Genomic DNA, 15,344 nt, shown 5'->3' with positions numbered 1-15,344 from the left:
CTGTACTGGGGTGAATGTATGACATTGTTCTGCATTCTGTCCATCAATTGTTATTTTTGCATTTGTCACCCCGAGTGGGAAGGGTATGCTCAGACGTGAGTCCCTTGCTCTCCATGCCACTGGAATCAGGCTATCCTGGCTGATGAGGGCTGAAAGCCCGAAACCGGTCCTAGGATGCTTGTTTCCAGTCCAGGGAGGACCTGGCTTGGCAGTTCGGGCTGGACTGTTCCCATGTGGCACAGGGTCAAGACTGATTTGCATATGGCTGGGTTCAAACTGGAATGGCATGGTGAGCAAAAAAACGATGGATTTAGGCCCAGATCTCTGTACTGGGGTGAATGTATGACATTGTTCTGCATTCTGTCCATCAATTGTTATTTTTGCATTTTGCTGGAGACATAAGGATTTGTGGCATCTAGAAATCCAAACATTGTAAAGGGAAGAGAACAGAGCCTAGAGTGTAAGCTGAATTTATGTATTGGTGGAGGTGTGCATGATTAGTCCTTACCTATTCTGTGCACTCTAGATGTTCAGTTTTGTGACTGAGCTCTCGGCCTCAGTGGAAGAGATCACTGCCACACAGATGAATATCTGCTCAGAATTTATGAATTTCATTTGGCCGGAGATATATGCCTACTGATTAGTAGAGATCGCTGCATGCGAAGATGCTGATACTTACCTTAGTGAATCAGGTCCATTGTGTTTAGAGCATACCATTACATTTTATTGATATTAATTTATTTTTACATTCAAAACTTTATCCACAAAAATAAAACATCTAAAAACTAACGTTGGTAGTTGTGAAAAATAATCCCTGAAATGTATCTCTCACGCTCTTTCTCTGTCTCTCACTTCTCTCTGTCTCTCAAACTGTTTCTCTATTTGTTTTCCATGCTTTTTTGGATGCTGCCTCCCTCTTTTACACATACTTCCTCTTTCTACATGTTTTCCTCCATTTTCTGCGTTCCTTTTTCCTTGCTCACTCATACTACCTCTCATCCTTTCTTCTTCTGCCTTCTTTCTTTAATTTTCCTTCAATCACCATGAAAACTCTGAGCATTCTTAATTTGAATACTAATGAAATGGCAAACCCGAATCTGATTCAGAGCCGTTCCGAAGGGCATGGAAACCGACCCCTTAAGGTTTTAAATAGAATTAGATGAAATCTCCCCGGTACTACTATGTGAATTTAAGTGGTCTATGAAGAGTGACCTTAATTGGTACATGCAGATGGCTGCTATTAATCCCACTGAAGATCTAAAGATCATTCTATATATGTTTTAAAGTATCCAAACATTATATTGCTAGCAGAGTACTACAGTGAAATTAACCCATGAAACCAACAGTGTGATACGTCCATTTGAAGTGAAATATTACTATAGAAAGGCACTTAGAAGATGATGATGTACCTTTAAAACTATATTGTTTTGCATATTTGTAGATTCCCAGAATTCCCTGCAGCTAAAGGAAACACAGCAGCACCTGCAACGGCTCAGACAGCATCACGAGAGCCTGAATGACAGCATGAATCAGCGCATGAGGGAAAGTGACAGAGCCTTGATGGACACAGAAGACAGATTCACAGAGATCCAGGGGCAATGTAATCAAGACAGGGATTCCTGGAAACAAACTCAGCAACAGTTGCAAATCACTGAGAATGAGCTAAGAGAAGCCAAAGAGTCCTTACGTACCACCAAGCAGGCGCTGAGCAACACTGAAAACAGTCTGAGGGAGAAAGAAGTCGAGCTCACCCAAAATCAAAATGCTTTTAACCGAGAGCGCAATGCTTGGAATGCTCGCAGCGAGAAGTGCAGAGGAACAGAGGCAGACTTGAGCACGTGCAAATATGATGTGGCTGGAGCGAGGTCACGTGCTGCAACCTCGGACTCCTATTTAAACAGAGTGAAAGAGCAGCTAAAGAGCAAAGAGACAGCACTGATGCAAGCGGAGGAGCAACTGAATGCGAAGAAAAGCATCATCTCTACTCTGTGTAAGTCCCTGGGGAAGAAAGACTGGGCAACTCATTTCTACTCTGTGTAAGTCCCTGGGGAAGACTCAAACTGGGCAACTCATCTCTACTCTGTGTAAGTCCCTGGGGAAGACTCAGACTGGGCAACTCATCTCTACTCTGTGTAAGTCCCTGGGGAAGACTCAGACTGGGCAACTCATCTCTACTCTGTGTAAGTCCCTGGGGAAGACTTAGACTGGGCAACTCATCTCTACTCTGTGTAAGTCCCTGGGGAAGACTCAAACTGGGCAACTCATCTCTACTCTGTGTAAGTCCTTGGGGAAGACTCAGACTGGGCAACTCATCTCTACTCTGTGTAAGTCCCTGGGGAAGACTCAGACTGGGCAACTCATCTCTACTCTGTGTAAGTCCCGGGGGAAGAAAGACTGGGCAACTCATCTCTACTCTGTGTAAGTCCCTGCGGAAGACTCAGACTGGGCAACTCATCTCTACTCTGTGTAAGTCCCTGTGGAAGAAAGACTGGGCAACTCATCTCTACTCTGTGTAAGTCCCTGGGGAAGAAAGACTGGGCAACTCATCTCTACTCTGTGTAAGTCCCTTGGGAAGAAAGACTGGGCAACTCATCTCTACTCTGTGTAAGTCCCTGGGGAAGACTCAGACTGGGCAACTCATCTATACTCTGTGTAAGTCCCTGGGGAAGACTCAGACTGGGCAACTCATCTCTACTCTGTGTAAGTCCCTTGGGAAGAAAAACTGGGCAAGTCATCTCTACTCTGTGTAAGTCCCTGGGGAAGAAAGACTGGGCAACTCATCTCTACTCTGTGTAAGTCCCTGGGGAAGACTCATACTGGGCAACTCATCTCTATTGTGTAAGTCCCTGGGGAAGAAAGACTGGGCAACTCATCTCTACTCTGTGTAAGTCCCTGGGGAAGACTCATACTGGGCAACTCATCTCTACTGTGTAAGTCCCTGGGGAAGAAAGACTGGGCAACTCATCTCTACTCTGTGTAAGTCCCTGGGGAAGACTCGTACTGGGCAACTCATCTCTACTGTGTAAGTCCCTGGGGAAGAAAGACTGGGCAACTCATCTCTACTCTGTGTAAGTCCCTGGGGAAGAAAGACTGGGCAACTCATCTCTACTCTGTGTAAGTCCCTGGGGAAGACTCAGACTGGGCAACTCATCTCTACTCTGTGTAAGTCCCTGGGGAAGACTCAGACTGGGCAACTCATCTCTACTCTGTGTAAGTCCCTGGGGAAGAAAGATTGGGCAACTCATCTCTACTCTGTGTAAGTCCCTGGGGAAGACTCAGACTGGGCAACTCATCTCTACTCTGTGTAAGTCCCTGGGGAAGAAAGACTGGGCAACTCATCTCTACTCGGTGTAAGCCCCTGGGGACGAAAGACTGGGCAACTCATCTCTACTCTGTGTAAGTCCCTTGGGAAGAAAGACTGGGCAAGTCATCTCTACTCTGTGTAAGTCCCTGGGGAAGAAAGAAAGGGCAACTCATCTCTACTCTTTGTAAGTCCCCGGGGAAGACTCAGACTGGGCAACTCATCTCTACTCTGTGTAAGTCCCTGGGGAAGACCCAGACTGGGCAACTCATCTCTACTCTGTGTAAGTCCCTGGAGAAGACAGACTGGGCAACTCATCTCTACTCTGTGTAAGTCCCTTGGGAAGAAAGACTGTGCAAGTCATCTCTACTCTGTGTAAGTCCCTGGGGAAGACTCAGACTGGGCAACTCATCTCTACTCTGAGTAAGTCCATGGGGAAGACTCAGACTGGGCAACGCATCTCTACTCTGTGTAAGTCCCTGGGGAAGAAAGAAAGGGCAACTCATCTCTACTCTGTGTAAGTCCCTGGGGAAGACTCAGACTGGGCAACTCATCTCTACTCTGTGTAAGTCCCTGGGGAAGAAAGACTGGGCAACTCATGTCTACTCTGTGTAAGTCCCTGGGGAAGACTCAGACTGGGCAACTCATCTCTACTCTGTGTAAGTCCCTGGGGAAGACAGACTGGGCAGCTTGAACTCATCTAAACACATGGGGACACAGATTTACATACACTGATGGGAAAGACTCAAAGTTGATTATGTAGTAGAGGTTGCGCATTCATTCGCACAACAAAATACAACGTAGCACTGTGCCCGTAGGCCTTTGAAACTGTCCAGTGCATTTTAGTGACTCAACACTTTGTTTGCGTCAGATTGCACGAGCACCCGCACAACACTTTAGTAAATAAGTGAAAAGTTACCATCCTTCACTAAATAAGTTTCAAAGTTTAAATAGATTTTTGAAGTGGAGAGGGATGTACTGACTCAAAAAATGATAAGAATAGGATACTGGTGAAGGGAGTAGGTGGTGACAAGGAGGCCATTTCTGGTGGGGTTTGGAAGCTTAGTTTTAATTTTTGTCAATAACCACACCTTTACACATGATTTCGAACTCGTCCAGACTCTTATTTGCACAAATCCCAAGTGCACGGAAAACCAGATCCGGCAGTCCTACATCACTCCTAAAGCATGGGACGACCTGCCGCTACTCATCAGAGCCTCCTCCTCACTTCTTGAATTCCACCAGACGCTGAAGACCTGGCTTTTCGGGTTGTCCCACTACGCCCTCAGTGTGCCTGAGTGCACAACTGCTCAGCGCCTGGATACCCTTCCCAGCAACAGTACACTCTACAATCTGCATAACATAACATTTCTTGGGCACCTTCTCATTATCTGCCTTCGATTAAAAAATGCTACGGGCCTAATTTATGAGGTTTTGATGTAGGGCAGCCCCACAGGCCTTTCTGCTGCACTGCCCTACGGCAAAAGAAAAGGGCAGGAATGCGCCTTATCCTCCAGATATGGTGCATTCCTGTCCTTTTCCCCCTCAGAGCACACTGGGCTGCTGTGTGCCAATGCACACACCTTTGCAACCTGTTGCTAGGGTGCCTGATTTGTAGGGAGGATTATTTTGTGCAAGAAAGGAAACCTTCCTGCACAAGAACAATCACTAGAGGCGTGTAGAAAAGAAAAACAAGGAGAAATAAAGATTTTCTCTTCATTGTGCCTCCCTTACGCCTCCCCTGGGGAGGTGTAAGATTTTGGCGCTGCCTCAGATTCACAATTTCTCATAAATCTTTTAAAGGGAGAGATATATACGAGCCAGCATTAAGCCAAAATAGTGGCTTAGTGCTGCCTCGTAAATATGAATCAGCTCCTGCGCCACCAAAGTGTCACAAAAAGTGACGTTCAGGTTGCACACGGGCCGCATACATGAAGCCCTACACTTATAAAATCTCAGATTATTTCTGGGTTATAGACTAACAACCTAAATTAACCATAAATTGCTCTAATTGTAGAAAATACTTTCTTGCATCTGGACCTGAGTCTAACCCTATAAGACACGACCATTTACTGTACTAGGCATTGAGGGTGGCTGTTGCACTCAGTGGCGCATGCCCTCACACACCTTCACAACCTCCCTAGCCCATTCAACCACAGATGGTCGAGAAAGAGGAGACTATTTTAGTCAATAAGTACCATTTATCAATCATAAGCTCCAGACCACAAGGCATCATTTGTTAGTGCCGGCCTGTTGTTCACTCCGACGTACATACTTACAAGTTATTTTCCATGCTTCAGTTGGGGTATCGAAGATATTTTAAATTGAGAATCTGTTTTTAGTAAACATAAGGCAAATACAAAAAAAGTTGTTAGTCCTTGGCATCTGTAAGTCATAAAACCACACTCCTTTGTTTAAACACATCTTCTGAACAACTACTCAATCGTGGACATTCCCAGATTTTGTCGGACGGGTTACTCCATCAAAATGGGGACGGATATCCCATCCGCCAAAATATTAAATCTTATAGGACATAATGGGATTTGTACTTCGGCGGACGGGACATCCGTCACCGTTGTAACCAGTCACGTCTGCCGGACCTTAATCAGGCCCTGTGTGTGGTACCCCCCTGAGCCGGGTAGTCAGATCTATTAAACTGCTCTTGATGGTAATAAAATGTTTGTAACATGTTGTAGAACACATATGTTGTACTGTTGCTCCCTGTTTTAGTCTTCAGAAGTAGCCACACTTATCCCTACTCGTGTGCATGCATTGACTACCCATCGATCCACCCTTTGCCATTCTTAGCCTCACTGTCATTCTCACTGATCTGTATAAGTTTGCACAGTTGTGACTTGTTGCAGGAATTGAACCAGTACATCGGTATGGGTTGAACAAAGGTGGCATCGTCCATGCTTCCCTAAATTGGTCATTTCGCCTATAAAATAGTAGTGATGACTATTGAAGCGAGCAGGAACCCCTATTGTGTCCCTCGTCAATTAAAACCACACACAATATTACCATCTTCTTATCTGATGTATTAAATAGTTGGAAAGCTTTTTCACATTATCTTCTGGGCTTATATTTGCAAAACTTGTTTTCATCCCGGTTGGTCTAAGTTCGATTTATAAATCAAGTTTTTTTTGTTTAAAAAAAAAAAATGTGTTCTTTGTTTTGGTATTGTTCCAAGTTCCATAAACAGTAAATCACTCTTCATGCTGTTAACCTTTTTAACTGCTATCCCTCAGTCCTTTATTGAAACCTTGTGAACCAGAGGTCAAGGTGTGCATAATTCTTTTCATTTCTAAGCACATGACACATATTACAGTGTCAATTATTAAGCAGTGATGCTCCAGGCGATATCAGAAAACTCACTACATTAATTTGGCAATTAAATTTGCTCAACCGCTCTCCGACCTCAACCGACCACGCCCCTAAACCTAGCTTCCTCTATCACTTGAGCTAATAGTTAATTTATTCAATATCTCTAGCCCACCATATCTAAGTAATATATGCAAAGTCAGTTTGATAATTTAACAGTAGTGTAGTGAGTTACTAGATCCCCTATCACTACATCTACCTTCAACTGCATCGCTGCCACAGCGCCTACCACAACAAAATCTCTGACACTAAGGGCCTTATTATGATGGGGGTCAGACAAGCGTCAGATGCCATCATTGCAGGATGGATACCAACTGGCATGGAGTAGGAGGTTTCCCCCTCCAAATTACGATCAGACAGCCGTGCACGCAGTCAGAAACATGTCTGTTTCTATTGCGGCTCGTGCAGCGGCCCAAAAAAGAGCCACAGCACGAGCCGCAATAGAAATAGACATGTTTGAAACATACATGAACCATGTGACAGGCACCATGAGGTGCCCGGCGCAGTACCCATGGATGTTTGGGGGGAAAGCCCCACAGCAACTTAAAGGCAACAGCACTTAAGAGATTGATAAACGGCTCTATAAGATCTCAACGCCACGAACCAGGTAACAAACTGCTCCTCTTATCCGTGCGTCAACAAAGAACTCAACTAAAGAGGCTGAAATGGAACATTAATAATAACAACAAACAGGTTTTCTGGGCAAAACTCTTGCACAATATAAATCACAACGCCAGCGATCGTTTCTGGAAAACAGTAAACACTTATCATACACTCGCATCATGGGGGACTTACTTCTTTCATATTAACCCCTTGTGTGCCCCGCCCTTTCCTCGCCCTGTGCCGGGTGTTTCTTTAGCGGGGGGGAGATAGTCTCGTCATGGGCACAGAGCAACCGCGGCACATGACGAGACCATCTCGTCATGGGCACTCAAGGGGTTAAAGGAAACCTGGGCAAGCTACTTAAAATCCCACTTCAACAGCCAAAGCATTAATCAGTCCACACTGGAGCAGAACAGAGCAGCCACGGACGGACATAATACCAACATAGGAAGAAGGGAAAGAGGCAACAACTATTCCCTTGACAGCTCCGCCGCCGGTATCTGCTTAAGGGCGAATGACACACTCAATTTTTCTGACTTTATCCATCATGAGGAGGAAAGGCCACTCGTCACCGAGCAGCTAACAATCAGGAAACAGATCAGGAGGGGAAGAAAGGAAGGAGCGCCGGGCCCGAATGGAATCCCACCAGCAGTGTTTAAAGAAAGGCCGGAAGATTGGGCAGAAATATTCCATCCACTATTTCTGGAAGTAAGACGACTGGGCATAATCCCAGACTCATGGACAGGTTCAACGATCATTCCGATCCATAAAAGTAGCAGCAAGGTCCTGCTAGCCAATTATCGGTTAGTAGCACTGATCGATAACAAGGCTAAATACTTTGCGGGAACACTGCTGGAGGAACTGACAACTTGGGCTGAAAATAATGAAATAATTCCGCTAAATCAGACAGGATTCTGAAAAAACGCCGGCACGATATCCAATATTATGGCAATATCACTGATAACGGACATGACAAAAATGTGGAAAACACAGTTGCATGTCTGTTTCATCGACATCAGCGCCGCGTTTGACAACGTGGAGAGGTCCAAACTGTGGACCAAGCTAGCCAGATGGGGCATTCCAAACACCCTTCTATCAATGATAATGCTTTTACATACCGATACCTGGGTGCAGGTCAAATTAGGTTCAGGGTCCCATCTCTCAAGAAAAGTTAAAACAACGAAAGGACTGAAACAGGGCTGCGTGCTGGCCCCTATCTTATTCAATGTATTAATGGCAGACTGAACACAGACACTGAACATCTGTAATTCCCATGCGCCTAGAATAGGGGGCACCTCATTGTCCAATCTACTATACGCGGACGACGTAGTCCTACTTAGCCATACGGCAGTTGGCTTGCAACATCTACTTAATGGTCTGCAGGTCTACGTAGAAGATAACAGCCTTTCAATAAACCTAAATAAAACCAGGACCATGACAATCAACAGCAAACGAAAAAAGAGCTACCTATGGCATCTGGGCGACAAACATATTGAACCAGCGGAGGCTTACAAGTATCTGGGAGTCTATTTTGATAAAGAAGGATCATTCACCCGTCAACAAGAAGAGATCAAAAGGAAGGGATGATCCTTGCCTTAACCATGAAAGGCTTATCAGCCAAACTACTGGGCCCTATGCTGAGCCCTCTCTTGGTGGTAGCACCGGCCAAAGTCCTTCGTACTATCACCAATGGTAGTGAAGCACTGCGCAGGAGAGATACCAATCTTTTGGACAAACGATGGTAAAAGCATACAGAACTATCTTCAGCCTCCCGACCTATACCTCCCCGGCACAAATTCGATTGGAGTTTGACCTTATAAAGCAAACTTGGGCCAGCTACGGAGTATACATCAACTGTTGGAATAAAATCAGAACATCAAACCCTAACACATTAAACCACCTGCTGTGGCAAGATCTACAACAGAGGGAGAATTCGCCCGCAAGACTGTACCTGCAGGAGGCTCTGGCAAACACAGGCTTATCGCCCTTATGGGATACACATTGTCACCATTCAGTTTTAAAAAAATGAGTGTTGAAGGCGCTGAAAATTCAGTCACTGGTGGAGGACAAAGCTGCTTTCTCCGTCAGAGCGCATGCTTGAATGACTTTGAATTCGTATAAGACCCTACCCCGCAACAATACTTTAACTTGGGCTATTCAAAAGCACTGAAATTAAAATTCCTAAAGTTACGACTCGGAGTGATGCCATACATGCAGCATCTCCCCCCATGGAAAAGGGTGCAGGCTTTCACAGTATGCAGTCTGTGTAAAAACAGCCAGGGGGACATCCACACCATCTGTTCTTGCACGGAGATGCTTCAAGAAAGGAGGCAATTGCTAAAAATTCCCTTTAATCAAAGGGGGATTCGGACAAGGAGGCAGGCAGTTTTGGCCTGCTTCGTCCCAGCATCACCACAATTGAACACTAGATTAGTTAGATTTCTCGAAGCCGCCCAGGAAAAAATGCCAAACTGACACTAAAGCTTTTGGGCACTGGAGTCTTTGGTCTATTAATTTTCACAGGGGGAGCTCCAATTGATGCAGGTGACTGGGCTACTTGCATAGGTTGCTACCACATGTTTACATTTGTATTTTAATCCTGTAAAGCAACAGAAGCGTTTTCCATTTCCAGTAAGATGACATTTTATTACGGTGGCCGAATATTTTATATATGATTTTATTTTTCCATGTATTGCACTGGTTTTAGGTAATTCTGCAAATAAATGAATACTAATACTAATACCATAGAGGAGGCCAACATGGGACAGGGACCTGCTAGGGATCGGACCGCCATGTACAGGCCGAGAGAAATGAACATCCTAATCCCTACGACAGTGCCTGAGCAGGCACTGCCTCTATTGTAGGGATTACCATCCCACCATAATCCCGAGCGGCTCCTTGAGCAATCGGAAAAGCAGTGGTCAGTCCCTACGACCGATGCCTCCGACCGCCGGATCATAATCCAGCGGTCGGACCACTTCTATGGATGTCGATGGGCCTGCCACCGATGGTCTGTTGGTGGTGGGCCCACTGACATCGGAATTAGGCCCTGAATGTACCACAATGTCAATGTAAATTTGACATGTATTCTTCCTATTAGTTTGGCACTACCTTTACCGGCATCCATATTGACCTCCTTTCTATTGAGTATATTTTTTCAATTTTAATTTGAACCCTCTAATTTTATGTGTATTTTATTTTATTGTCTGTAGCCTAGTAGTAAACCTAACACTAATGAAATTCATCACTCTACTTATAAATGTAGTTTTTTTAATTTTGATATACTATTTTATTGATTCTATCTGAAACCTTACCAACTAAACCCAACTATTATATTTATTTTAGTTAATGTATTAATTGTACACATCTTTTCTCATATACTAACTTTAGTTCTCGCCTAATGTAGTTTTTTAATGGGCATTAAACACTAAGGGGCCAATTTCAAAATTGGTCGGAAAGCCCCTGACCACCAGTCGGAACCTTTCCGACCGCAGTCGGAGGCTTTCTGACTGACACGGACGGTTTGCAGTCCAACTGCCTGATTACGATGTCAGCGGTCAGATCGTAAATCGGCTGGTCATTCCGACTCAGTTCCGACCAGCTCTCAGAGTCTTCTTGCTGGTCAAAACCACACAGTAATTCCCTATGGACGGCGTTTCCACCACCGGGATTACGATATCGGTTTCCCACAACCTTTCTGTGCGGCATATCCGACACAGAAAGCGACTTTTGGGGCCCCTAGCAGGGCCCCCTTGCCTCTGTGGCCTGCGGTTGGTGGTTGAGGGGGTACCTAAGGTACCACCATAAAAAACCCTGCACTGTGTGGCAGGCAACATGGGGTGCCTGCCATAGGGTGCAGGGTTTTACACCCACCCCATTTCTCCATAAGAGCCTGTATTACGGCCTGTTTACAGGCGTAACACAAGCTCCCATTGAGAAAAGTGAGGCCGAGACGGTGTTGGTCGGAGGCAACTCCGACTGACATCCTAATAAGCCCCTTAATTTGTAAATTATTTATCATGGGGGGAAATCCCATGAAACACACCTTTTTATATTTGCATGTTTTAAGTTTCCTTTTTTTGATTGATCATTACCCTTGAGTGTCCTACTTTTTATTTGTTTCAAATTATAAAATCAAGCAACAAAATGAAAAATAATATAAATACACTAAAATCAATATTAGAGAAAGTGTTGGCATTTGGAGTGGTTTTATTTACTATTCCTACTCCAAATTGTGCAACAGTAGGGAAGGAATTGGACTTCAGAGAAGTTAGATTTACGATCCCCACTTAAGTTAAGCACAGTAGGGAGGATGTTGCAAGTCGAAAGGGTTAGATTGTCTTTTATCACTCTTTTCTAAGTAATAGTAGAGAAAATATTGAATTTGTGGAGTTCAGAAATACTATTCCATCTTCAGTTAAGCAACAGTAGAAAAGGTTTGGACTACGGAGGGGCTACATTTACTATTCCCACTCCAATGTATGCAACAGTGGGGAACACATTGAATTTCATAAGGATTACATATGCCATTCCAACTCAGAAAGCACTGAAATACATACCAACACTTATCAAAATAATTTTATGTACACAAATGCATACAATACATACATTTAATAAAATATATAACATAAAAAATTACATTAATTAAAAGGTAATTTAAATCACTTCTCTCCTTACAGCCCAAAGAAACCACAAACACCCAAAAATAAATTAAACATATTACAATGAAAATGTTACTTAAAGTACACAAATAAAAAAAAGAATACATTCATTTTACAAATATTTATATTAAAACTTCTAACAATAAAATAATAAATACATCTCATCAAGTAAATCATGTACATAATAAACAATTAAAAATAGAAATAACTAATAATCAATAAAAATTGATTAAGATTAAGAAATTATTTAGGCCATATAATTTCAATTACTTCCCACTATGTTACTTAACAAAATATATCACTTAGAAAAGTATAAATGTTACAATCATTACTATAATGTACAAATTACACTAAAATAAATTAAATGCCAATTAAATAATTAAACAATTTTTAAAGATTAGCAATCAATTAACTGCTTAATTCGCAGAAAAAACTGAATTAACATATATACGTTAAAATAATTATAATTTAATTAACTTCCTACATTGTTCTCCTGCAAACTGAAGAGCCCACTACTAAAATATATGTAACTGAGATGAATTTAAAAAGGTAAATAACATTTAAAACGATCAAACTTAATTTAAACAAATAAAATACCAATTAAGCATTTTACATGATTAATAATCAATTACATATTTAATTAACAATAAAAAATTACATTGAAATTAAATTATTGCTATTTTAATTACCTACCCACCATAGTCCCCTGCAAACCCTACTACTACATTATAAAACATTAGTTAAACTAAATGCATTTCACATTTTAAATGACGAACTATAGGGCATATATACAAGGGCATTGCGCAACAGGAAAGTCACTTTTTCTAACGTTCCAATGGCACAATGCCCTGCACCATATTTCCAAAGTGATGTTAAGCCACTTTGCATGGCTTATTCCCACTTTGTAGCTATGGTACCCTTTCACGCAGTTTCTGCATGAAAGGGGCATGCAATGGTTGTTGCTGTGGGCGTTCCACTGCAACACCCATTGCTTTTTGACGCTGCCCCAGATTTACAAGGAACTGTAAATCTGAGACAGCGCCGAAAACTAACGCCACTGAATAGCATCAAGATTGGCGCAACATGGAGAAATACTGTTATTTCTTCTAGTTGTTTGTTCTTTCTATGTGTACTGCTCTCTGCAGCACACATAGAACTCCCGAACAAATGTGCGCCCTCAACAAAAATTGGCCACTGAATTCCGCAATACTGTCTTATGTTCAACTTCTTGGCATTGCCTCGTCTAAGCCCGCCACACCCGCCCCTTCTTTCCCTTCTTCCACTGCTGACCTCCTTTTGAACACGAGGTCAGCCGTCAAACACCAGACTGAAATATTTGATCTATTAGACTCCAAATCCCCTGACCTACTGTTTTTAACTGAAACATGGTACAGGTCGGACTCCCTACCCAGTATTCTGACAGCCCTCCCGCCTCACTACTCCATGCTCCACGCAGACCGCTCGGAGAACAAAGCAGGCGGCGGGGTAGCCTTAATTGCCCGCAAAGATCTTCATTTCCAGATACTTGCATCACCCACGATACCAGCAGTCGAATGCCTCGTAGCTCGCACTACCTCTTTCAAGATCCCAATTACCTGCGTACTAACATATCGGCCACCCCAATCATCTCCAGGCTTTCTCTCTGCCTTCCAGGACCTATTGGCCACCTTAGTAGTCAATAGCGCCTCCGTTCTCGTCCTGGGAGATTTTAATTTCTGGCATACTGACCCTGCTGAGGATACTAAATCTAAGGACTTTACACAACTGCTTCTCAGCCTCAATTTCATCCAGCATGTTCAAGGCCCTACTCATTTTCAGGGCCACATTCTTGATCAGATATGGACGTAAATTGTAAAATGTAAATGTAAATTGATACTTGTATAGCGCACTACTCACCCGCAAGGGTCTCAAGGCGCTTGTACGAATACCGCTGTGGAACCCATCCTGGCTTTCCCTGTGAGGCGTCCACTCCTGGGCACCCCCAAGGTGGAGGCAAGGCATCCTTAGCGTTGTGGGGGCCATTGTGGAGATTAAGCAAGCTATTGCCCAGAGTTGCAGAGTGGGACTCCATGATTGGAATGGCACCGAGGCGAGAATTATCAGGTCCGTGGAATTTTTGAGCCCAAGACCTGCCGAGGCGGGGTATTGAACCCTGGTCCCGGGCTAGACCTCTGCATCAGGGTCTGCAGCTCTAATCATTGAGCCACACTTCTCCACACTAAACATCCCGACGTCAGTCCCTACTATTTCTCCCTGTCCATGGTCTGACCACTCCATGCTCGCCTTTTTCTTGGATTTGAGCCACAAAACAACTCCTTCCTGCCCAAAAAACACCCGGGCAAGGAACTGGAATCGAGTCGATATTCCTTCCCTGTGTAACTCGTTAATTACTACTTGCCCAGACCTATCGGGCCTGATCCCTCACTCCCAGGCTATCATTCTAGATCACTGGCTCATTAAGCCTGCAACGCAGTGGCCCCCCTGAAGCGGATTACTATCAACCGTACCCACAATGCCAAAAGTTGGTTCAGCCCTGGCCTCAAAGCCAAAAAATTGGAGTTACGGCAGGCCGAACGAGCTTGGAGAAGAGAATACTGCCCAACCCGGAAACAATACTACACCATCATTCTTAGCGAATACAAACAAGCTATTCTGGCAGCTAAGACAGAATACTTTTCGGAGCGTATTTTAGCTGCAGAAAGCCAGCCACAGGAGATCTTTGCCACCGTCCACTGCCCAAGATCCTCCCTTCTCAGGTGCTATGCGACTCGCTTAACGAATTCTTCATTGATAAAATAGCTTGTATCAAAGCAAATATTCCCCCCCCCCCCTTCGCTCACTTTTTCCCACTCCCTCTCTCCAGGCAATACCTTGTCCCTTACTTCCATCCCCGCACTCACTAGAGAATCCCTGCTTCCCTTGCTTAGCCGTGTCAAGTCAGGTTCTCCAGTTGACATCTGCCTGGCACGTATTCTTCGTCAGATCTTTGCCGAATGTCCATCCCCTGTCCTTACCCTCCTCAACGACTGCTTCACGCATGGCCTCGTCCCTGCCCCTTTCAAGACTGCTATAATCTTCCCCATACTAAAAAAAACAGGGGCAGATCCTTCCTCCACGACAAACTACCGCCCGATATCCCTTCTCCCCTACTTGGGCAAGATAGCTGAGTCCCACGTCACCCAGACACTTAGCACCTTTATTGAGGACAGTAACTATCTTGCACCCTGCCAGGCGGGCTTCCGTCCCCGCCATTCCACTGAGAAGGTGGTTATTTCGGTCTTGGATCAACTCAGGGAGGGTCTCGATACCAAAACTCCTCAGGCCTTGGTCCTCCTCGATTTGTCCGCCGCTTTTGACACGGTGGACCATTCTATTCTCTTGTCCCGTGTCGAGGCGGC

At 44.2% G+C, this 15,344-nt stretch overlaps 1 protein-coding gene across 2 annotated transcripts in view; it reads left to right on the top strand.

Annotated features, from left to right (window-relative positions):
* The window catches only part of LOC146863693 (uncharacterized), a 395,333-nt gene that overhangs the window by 257,156 nt on the left and 122,833 nt on the right, over nt 1-15,344 (top strand). For both annotated transcript variants that reach the window (XM_085627827.1, XM_085627828.1), the window contains exon 5: nt 1,442-1,990. In XM_085627827.1, coding sequence (XP_085483953.1) covers nt 1,442-1,990 — 549 coding nt within the window. The remainder of the gene's footprint in view (nt 1-1,441; nt 1,991-15,344) is intronic.

The sequence above is a fragment of the Triturus cristatus genome, chromosome 2_1 (assembly GCF_964204655.1).
Source record: "Triturus cristatus chromosome 2_1, aTriCri1.1, whole genome shotgun sequence".
NCBI classification, from domain to species: domain Eukaryota; kingdom Metazoa; phylum Chordata; class Amphibia; order Caudata; family Salamandridae; genus Triturus; species Triturus cristatus.
This window is presented reverse-complemented; position numbering and strand designations above follow the sequence as displayed.